Source organism: Spinacia oleracea, chromosome 2, assembly GCF_020520425.1.
Source record: "Spinacia oleracea cultivar Varoflay chromosome 2, BTI_SOV_V1, whole genome shotgun sequence".
NCBI classification, from domain to species: domain Eukaryota; kingdom Viridiplantae; phylum Streptophyta; class Magnoliopsida; order Caryophyllales; family Amaranthaceae; genus Spinacia; species Spinacia oleracea.
This window is the reverse complement of record NC_079488.1, coordinates 102,784,585-102,794,267: the sequence shown is the minus strand read 5'-3', so window position 1 is coordinate 102,794,267 and position 9,683 is coordinate 102,784,585. Positions and strand designations below refer to the sequence as shown.

At 34.5% G+C, this 9,683-nt stretch overlaps 1 protein-coding gene across 3 annotated transcripts; it reads right to left on the bottom strand.

Moving 5' to 3' along the window:
• Positions 1–4,135: 4,135 nt before the first annotated feature.
• Positions 4,136–7,621, bottom strand: LOC110799569 (protein CELLULOSE SYNTHASE INTERACTIVE 3). 3 transcript variants are annotated; one of them, XM_022004841.2, is made up of 2 exons: positions 7,203–7,621; positions 4,136–6,208 (listed from the first exon to the last, which is right to left on the bottom strand). In XM_022004841.2, exon 2 carries the CDS (start codon positions 6,112–6,114, stop codon positions 4,435–4,437), a length of 1,680 nt encoding a protein of 559 aa, XP_021860533.2. In that variant the 5' UTR covers positions 6,115–6,208; positions 7,203–7,621; the 3' UTR covers positions 4,136–4,434. The 3 variants fall into 3 exon arrangements, with proteins under 3 accessions (XP_021860533.2, XP_021860535.2, XP_021860536.2); XM_022004843.2 differs by having other exon boundaries at positions 4,136–6,157; positions 7,203–7,612; XM_022004844.2 differs by lacking the exon at positions 7,203–7,621 and adding an exon at positions 6,384–7,129 and having other exon boundaries at positions 4,136–6,157.
• Between the last annotated feature and the right edge of the window lie 2,062 nt (positions 7,622–9,683).

Here is a 9,683-nt window from a genome sequence, read left to right as displayed (position 1 = left end):
TTCGTATTTTCTGAAGGGAAAAATTCTTTCTTGATTTAGTTTATCCTTTTCGCTTGATTTTTTTGGTTGCTTAAAATGGGATACAACAGCTACATTGACTTGATATCGGCCGTCCCTTACTTATTGACTTCAATTGGATGGCTGTGATGGCTCCGCCATGTTCATCTTAGCACCTATTTAGTTTGGCGTAAAAAGTTTTCAGTGAAAAATAATTTTTATGGAAATATTCTTCAAGGAGAATTACAATTTCAAATTAGTTTTCTTTTGTTTGATTCTTTACAAGACAATTATTAGGAAAATGAAAATGATAGAAGATGGGTGAAAATTGATGGGAAGAAGGAAGCGAAAGGTAAGGAGGAAAAGTGGTTTCTCTTTCTTTCCAATAGAAAATGTTTTTCCACCTTTGAAGAAGTTATGAAATTTTTGTTCATCGTTTACCAAACCAGACAATGTAAAATGATTGAAAAGGAAAAAATCATTTTCGACGAAACGTTATATACCAAACCAAACAAATTCTTATTCCACTTAATAAATTCGGACGAGAGTTAACAAGTTACTCGTAATACGGTTAGACAATCTATCCCATCCATTTTACAATTTTACCAAACTATCTTTTGTAATAGAACTGTTGAGTAATATAGTATTTTGATGATTATGAACAAATGATGATTATCTAACTAATGTCTGTATTGTTTAGATGTGCATGAACAAGTAATCACGGTTAATACAGATCATTTAATTGGAAGATTCTGAAGATATATACAAGAAGAAGTGAAGTTCCTGAAAGGAACTCTAGAAGTGAAAGGAACTTCAGAAGAGAAGTCTAATTATATAAGTGTACCATTAGACTTAGAGTTTGTTTCCTTAACTACTGCATACTTGTTTATTAGTTTAGTTTTCTTCATCTTGCTTGTATTGGTTGTCATCACCGACTTTATGGTTTTGATGATAACTAGCAAACGACTAACCTATGTTTGAGTTCCAATATGTATACTAAACAAATATAGGTTTGATGAAGAAACAAACATGAAGAGTTCAAGTCAATAAATCAAGTATCCAAGCAGCAACAGAGTTCTTCAAAGGAACACAAACAGACCAGTTCCTCAGCAGAACCTAAGAGGAACAACGAGTATAAAGTTCCTGAGTAGGAACAAGCATGGAGAAGTTCCAGAGGCGGAACTATCAACATGAGGCTCTTGAGTTGGAGCATCATGAAGCATGAAGAAGAAAATAAGAGTTTATTTTCTAGGATTCATGTAAGTATGTAGAAACTTGAATAATTAAGGAACACGGTGCCAAAAGGAACTTGTCGGAACTTATGAGAAATCACGTCAGTTTATTTTCCTCTAATATTCCTAGTCTTAAGGTAATTTTAAGTGTCAATGACGTGGCTTTTAAAACTCCTAGTTGTTAGGGATTTACCTTTGACTTTGAGTATTTATCTCCTAGTAAAACTCTATTTATTTATATTTTTAAAATAAAAGATAATTTTTGTAAAATCTTATCTAGGTTAGGATTCTGATTTTAATATCATATATTTATTTATTTATTATTTAAATTTCGTTTTTAATAAAGTCCTATTTAATCTAGGATTTGTTTTGAATATCTTTTGCGTTATTATGTGTTTAAAATTTTATTTTTAATAAATAAAAAAGAATTAATCTTTTTGTAAAATAAAATCTGATTGTTAGTTATTTTATTTTAATAAACTTTATTTTTCTATTTTATTAAAATCAGATATAAAATGTTTTGTTTTAGAAAATTAAAATCATTGTTTTACGTTGTTTTGGAAAAACTACATAAGTGGAGAAATAATAGGAGATCATGGAAAACCTGATTATGCTTGGCCCTAACTCCATGATTTTCTCTACTTACTAAAGTCATGGGATCATGCCTAAATTGAAGGGCTTAGTGGTTGTTAGTGGAGAAGATTATGGAGAAAGTGGTTGAGGTTTCTTCCTCTATAAAAGGAGAGCTTTCTCATTCATTCAAGAGCGTCTGACTCTTGCAGTCATTCCAAAGGGTCTGATTTAGGTGGGATAATTTCATAGAAAAATTTATTTGTTTTCCACGTTTTTCAGTCAGTTCCAGCAGTTCCGAGTTCCTGTCAGTTCCGAGTTCCTTTACAGTTATTCACTCTCTACATATTAGAGTTTAATCAATTATCAAATGTCTATATTTTAAGAGTTGTTCAAGGGTTGAGTGAGCTCTTGTAATGGGTAATTTGTCAAGGGTTTGAGTGAATTCTTGTGTAAGTTTTGGGCAGGAACTTGAGTGAGTTCCTGATGTGTATGGGGTAGGAACTTGAGTGAGTTCCGGTTGTATTTGAGTAGGCTTTGAGTGAAGTCTATGAGAGAGAAGCAGAGAGGCTTTGAGTGAAGCAAAAGAGTCAAGAGAGACTTTTAGGGAAGTTAGTGAGAGCGTAGTTGTTTGAGGAACAACTATTGGGAACTTGAGTTCGTAGAGGAACTCAAGTAATGCCCGAGTTCCTTATAGGTTTGTAACTGAGTTGTTGCCCTATAGTGAAAAGAGTTTAAGTTGAAATTCCTAGTGGGTCGAGGTTTTCTTTCTAGTTGGGCCTAGAAAGTTTCCTCGTAAAATCTCTCTTGCATTGTTTCTCTACTTGTTAAAGTTTCTTTATAATTCCGCAAAATTGGCTAGAAAGTTCCGTACTACAATTCACCCCCCTCTTGTAGTGTTCCATCCGAATAACAAGAACGATGAGATTGTAAGCATAAAAAATATCATAAAATGCCATGTCATCATTTTTGTCTCAGAAAAGTCAAAGATTTGTCTTATATTCATTAAAATGACAAATAAGCTGGTTAATTTGGGTTTTACTCTAGTGAATGAATTTGGGTTATTTAAATGGATCTAAGTAAAGAGGCTCATTTATTTATCAAAGGAAAAACACTAAACTCAGGAGAATAGACTGACAGACTGAACGTAGTATACAAAATCTACTACTCTCCAGAAAACCCTAAACTGCTTCTAAGCACACAAGTCGACATCAAACCCGATGGGAGAAAAACAACAAGTGTAAGTGTCGTTCTACCTCCATACGACGCCCTTTAAGAGATTAAGCGCAGTGGCCCTCAACATCCTATCAAACAAGCTTAGTCGGTCGTGGAGATCGAATTAGTGGATTAAAGGTTTAGAGATGGTACCAGAAATTTCATAAATTAATAAAAAAAATACTTTATTCACATATTTTGAGTTTATCTATTTTGTAGACTTTAAGTTTGTGTTTATAGAGATTATGGGAGTAAAAGTACATGAATTCATATACATTTGAGGTTAATTAAATGAGAGGCTCGCTTGGCTTTTGTTGCCGAGCTTGCGGTTTTTCGTTTCGTTAGAGCAATGTCAGTTATGTCACCCTGGACTAGTTGGTCACTAACTCAATTTGAACGGGAAATTAGGGCATTCCTATCGTTTATCTTCGAATAAAATTACAAGTCTTTGTGACAATATCCCAGAAACACTAATGTTGATCAAAATCCAGCAGTAAACACAGTATTGGAATGGTGCTAAGGAGGGAGGATTGACATTGCACATATGGATTAGATCATATGAGAAACATGTTTCAAAGTTGAACTCCCTTTGGTTGGGACACTACTAAATATACGCGGCCAATTAGACCAGGAAATGAACCCGAGACAGTCCACACCTCCACACTAGTCTCAGAGATCCATGTCCGGAAGCATGGACTTTTAACCAGAATCATAAACGTTACTTCGATACCGATTGAATGTTGGTTCAGTGGTGATTGAGGATGAACTTGGTAGGGAGGACACAAGTTAACCGTAGAAAAAAAAATCTTAAAGAAAGACCAAGGAGCTGACCTGAAGTGGAGGCTGATGTCATGCATTTTCAATGATTGTTTTTGGGAAATTAATTCCTGGAACTTCAGACTAATAATTTTCTGACTAGGTTAGCAGAACTCGACCAGCGAGTTAGAGTATAAAGCAACAATACAATGATTAAACCTTAGATTCAATTCAAACACACAAAATGCATAATATGCTGCATAGTACTCAAATCACAATCTTAAATTGATCGAGCTTTCATCTGATTTTACTACCTAATTAACTGGTTAAACTACTTGCTTAAGCGTTTGATACACGAAGTGAGATGTATCCTGGAACAGACGATTGAACAATTATATAATGGAAGTGACTAGCACAACATAAGATGCTGTAACTGGAAACTTTCTTCCAGGATAATACTATAAGTTATTCTAAGATAACACACATATTAAGAGGATACAATTATAGTACATGGTTGCACCTTCATTAGCGCATCACTCGCTTAATTAGCTAGTTTACAATTAAAACCATTTTCTGTTTCATATAGGTTATGAAACCTGACCACCATCATATGCCAGAAAAATTAAGGGTAAAAGGACGCAAACTTACGTAGCTCTCTCTTTCCTCATTTCCTGCTGAACATGCTCTTCAGTCTCCCTCTTTCCAAACGCTCTAGAAGCTTCTTGGCGCCCGGAACATCCATCTCTGTAAGCTTCTTTAAGTACCCGATAGCACCATATGACACCATTAGCTTCTTGCATTTCTTACTCGACGACAGAGAAAGCAGACACGACACTGCATATTTCTTGGCCGTGTTCTGGGGGTTCGAGTCAAGTAATTGAACCAAATTCGGAACACTCTTGTCATCTTTCTTCACTTCCCTGCAATTATGGGAAAGTGTCATCAAACTAGAAAGTGCCTGTGAAGAAACCTCTCTAGCACCATTTGTTTTAGCCTCGAGCATCTTGATCAGCAATGGGATACACCCAGTTTCACCCACCAACTTTTTAACCTCAGTTGAGCTACAAACCTTACAAATTGCTGATGCAGCAGCTTGCTGAGCTCCTACTGACCCGGATTTCAACACGTGGACTAATCTCGGGAGAAACCCGAGTGATTCAAGCGATTCAATCGGGATGGATCCTACCAAATTCCTCAAAGCCCCCATCGCAGACTCCTGAGGTAAAGGCCCGTCTAGGTAACCCAGTAGACTCCTAATCCCTCCCTCAGAAACAACCGACCTTCGAAGGGCTTCGTTGCTTGCAGTGAGATTCTGCAAGCATTCAGCTGCATATTCTTTCGATCCTAACAAAAGCCCACAATCTAGAAGATTGATCATCACTTTAACAATCCCTTCCTCAGAAAGGGTTTGTCTGACTTCAGGAACAGATGATATGTTCTTCAATGTGCAAGCAGCTGCAGCTTGTGACACAGAATCACCTGCTCTGCACATTTCAATCAAGGGTCTAACACCACCATGTCCAACGATAGCTCTAGCTGTTTCAGGTGACATTGACAGTCTTTGGAGAGAGATTGTAGCCTTTTCTTTCCCAACTAAGCTGCCTGATTCTACTAGCCTTATAAGAGGCGGTAGTACTCCTTCTGAAACCAACCAATTCTCACAGGACCCTGACTCTGCTAATGAACATATAACAGTCACCGTTTTCTCCCGGATTCTTGGAGAAGTCGCCGTCAGAAGCTGCACTAACGCGGCGATATTGCTTCTTCCTAAAACAGATAATACATTCGTTTCATCCTCCTTCATGATCTCAACAAGCGTGTCAAGTGCCCTGTGTTTTGCTTCTAAGTGCCCGATTTGAAGGCGGGCAAGTAACTCTCTTATGTTGCTGTGAGCTGTCTGATCTGATTCGGAGCTTGATGATGAAACGGAAGGCATCGTAGCCTCACCGAGGACCCCAGTCTTGATCAGCAGACCGCAATCTCGAAGATTCAAGTCTAATTTCCCTGACAATGAATCAAGATCACTCTGCATACGGAGTTTCCCTTCGTACTTCTCTCGAATACACATATCAGCTAACTCAACTGTCTCATTCAACGTTTTTGATACAGCCTGTAATTGCTCCTTGCAAAGCATATTCTTCAAGAAGCAAGGATGACTGGATAAATCCGATAAACGTGAAGGAATTTGCTCCAATTTCGATACGATCATCTTCCACCTCCCCGGAAATCCCTTAACTTGTTTTGCTCTATTAAGTGCCACAGGAACTAGCTCCTGGGCATGTGATAACCACTTTTCAGCTGTCTGATCATCCACCATATTCTCCTTTTCTTTTTCTTCCACCATAGTTCCTTATATCGACTCAAACTTGGATCAATCACTACAGAAACTGCAAAATTCCCGATTTAGATATACGAAAGAGTAACCGACAACGAAACACCTGGATAACAAAGTGATTAAAGGTTGTAACTTTATCAGATTCTACAAATATATAAATGTAGTAGTTAGAACAAAGAGAGAAGACAGCAGAAGTGGTTTCTGGAATATTGAAATGTCACAGAAAGCCCGTTTTACATAACAACAACAACCGCACACCAACATGAAAATCAAAGTACCTATTACAAAGCCCCACCAAGTGTCATCTAAAGCAGTAAAAATTGTGAAGATATCATCCTTTCCACATGAAAGATCAAATCTTTTTTTGTCCAACAATATTGTTAGAGGTTTAGACATCATAGTCACTTTGATTGATACTTATATATGTTCACCTTTTAGGCTAATCAAAGGCACTTAGAGTGCAAAATTCGTCGGCGCCATGAAACGACCAAAATACCCCTTACTTTATACTAACTAGAGAGAGGTGAAAACTGAAAAGGGGTATTTTGGTGAGATTGCCAAGCTCTCAACACCTCAACTTCAATTGAGCTAAGCCAAGTTGTATTAGATCTAATTGTTAGGCTAATAATTTTGATAAAGACATAATCTTTTGTCAAAATTAATCCATGGTATAGCGTATTTTGTGGGGTTTGTCTTAGCTTCAAAGAGACGAAATTAGTCCCTATCTACTGGTATTTGGAGTGGATTTGAATTTCTTTTTAACCTACCCCACTCAAATTCTTATGAAAAATCAAAGCAACTTAACAAATCCAAAAATAACACATACTTCATGAAATTGTCTTTTTTAATCTCTCTCCTCAGTGGTCAATTTTGGTTGCCAAAGTATCTTAAATGATCAAAATTAATACTATCTCCAATTTTGCTAGCTTATAGCCTAAGAACTAATCCCGTATACATCATTTACCCGTACATGATCAAAGGTTACAAGAATATACAAGTACAATTAGACAATAGAAATTTGGGAATTAAAGTAAATGAGGAAATCTTAAAAGGGTTAATTTTCATTGAAGCAAACGAATCTAGCTTGATGAACTAACCTTTAAGGCTCAATAAATACAGAAGCTTGTGCCTTTTTTCACAATTCAAAAGTAACCCACCTACAACAGCTTGATCTTCAAACTTCAGCTTCACTTTCTCTCTCTTAAAAAGAAATTAACCAGAAAAATTAAAGGTTTGATCTTTTTGAGAGAAACCCAGATGACAGATTCTGGGATTTTCAGAAATACCCAGAATTTAAATTTTGTGTTTGAAGAAGATGACGACGTTAAACGGTCAGGAGATTTTAAACTAGAAGAATCTTAGTAAGTAAATGAAGAGAGTGAATAAGTGGTACAAGTAGAGACAAGAACTCAGGTTTTGAATTGGAACTAGTTTTAGGAGTACTTGCTACTTACTAGCAAGTGGACAAGGAAACATAAAGGAAAGAGAGAAAGAAGGTGGGGATCTGGGGATGAGGAGACAGCAATAGTAACATTATTAGTAATAGCAAATTCTTATTTACCATAGTTAATGTACATCGGACTAAAAATTAACTCAAAAAAATTAAAGTTATTCTTATTTACGTAAAAGTTATCTTTTTTAATGAAAAAATCTTTTTTCTAAATCACCAATAATGTATAAAACTAAGGATTTAACCATTTATAATGTTTATCTATCCACCTTTTTAATATAATATACGGAGTAAAATTTAATCAAATATATTAAAAGTTATGAAAAATTAGGTAAAAGTTAAAAGAAAAAAAGAAAAAAATTAAAAAACTGGATAAAAATTATTTTAATATTTAATACTCCGCATATAATAAATTTATTATACACCTTATACGCGCAAGACCTCTTGATTATTACTCCACTGCTTAGGAGAAGGGAACTGCCATTTCAAATATCAAAACTTTATTCAATTGAACGTAATTCATAAGATTCTCTTATATATTGAACGTAATTCATTAGATTCTCTTCCATTATGAACAATTTTTTGTTTTATTAATCCAACTTTTTATTTGAACTTAAATTATCTGAACTTAATTAAACTTATCTTAACTTACTTTGGCTGAAAATAAGTCAAAATAATTCGAACAAAACATAGCCTTACTATTAGTTTTTTTACACACGATGTATACTTGTAATTTAAAAATACATGCACATACAATCATTTTAATTGGTAAATTACTTTATCTTTCTATTGATTTTTTATCCTAGTTTGTATATTTGTTGATATTGTTAATATCTTTTAATTGGTTTTTTCTAAGTTTAATGCCTTTGTTTTCTGATTTAAACAAATGGTAAACAGACAATCAAATTTTTTTCTCATACGTTTTTTTAATAGATTACTAGTTTAGGGCCCGTGCAACGCACGGCTACTACTAAAATAATTTATTATTTTAATAGTAACTAAAAGACTTGTGATATTAGGAAAACGTGAGAGTAAAAAGGATATATGAAAAAGTATAAATTTAAAGTTGTGTAAAAACAATATTCAAATGAACTAAATTTAGATATTACTATGCAAAGTTAAAAATTATAGTCGCTTATTTGTATATAGAACGATCTAACAACGTTAACCAAACCCGAATGACTTAAAACTAATTTTCGAAAAGACCCGAGCATAACCGAGTTAGTCAAATACAACATATTTTGAATTGAGTAAAATCTTGATAAATAAACTTAATACGTATATGTTAGTCTACTACCATGTATTATTATTTTAATTAACATTCTTACTTACCAATTACCATGTATTATATTATTAATAGTAGACTAACATTAGAAGTTCATTTATCAATATTTTATATTTCTTTTCAGATTAAAAAGTTATAATAATGCATAAATAAAATTATATCATAAAGGAAAAAATAATATTGATTTAGCTTTCCTTCAATAATGTATTTATCTTAGTTTCCTAATTTATTTATTTTAAAGTAAACAAATAAAAAAACATTTTGGCGGGAATAAATCGCACCAGGAAATGACACGTGTCATTCCTGATGTCTCTTTTAGTATATAGTAATAGATGTGACGGACACAGAGTCTATTAAGAATTTGTGATCCCCATATTAGAGTATCAACCATGCTAAATCCTTATAATTTTACTTTTACGTCAGATTTTCAAGCTACAATTTTCATAACCTACAACATCTTCAAATAGAAAATCCAAACCTCTTATAGCTTGAATATGACCCACATGCGGCAATCTTTGCTCTCATAATGAGATTATTTTTGTGTTGCTTGAATATTAACAAGCTTAGTAGCTCAACCAAGTCGTTTAATTTGTCCTCCAAAGATACAACCTTAATGTTACTACGTTGGTAATACCTTTATGCAATCTCTTTGTAGTTAACTAGTTACTTTTATTTGTAGATTCGTGTGTCACAATTAAATTAGTCTTTCTCTCTTGCTATTTGAACAACTATATAAAGATGGACCGTGAGGCGGATCGGGTCGGGCTTTAGGTAGAGTCTATGGGTCTAAACGGGTCGGGCCCGAGCCAGGTCCACTCGAGTTCGTGTCGGGCCTGGCTAAAA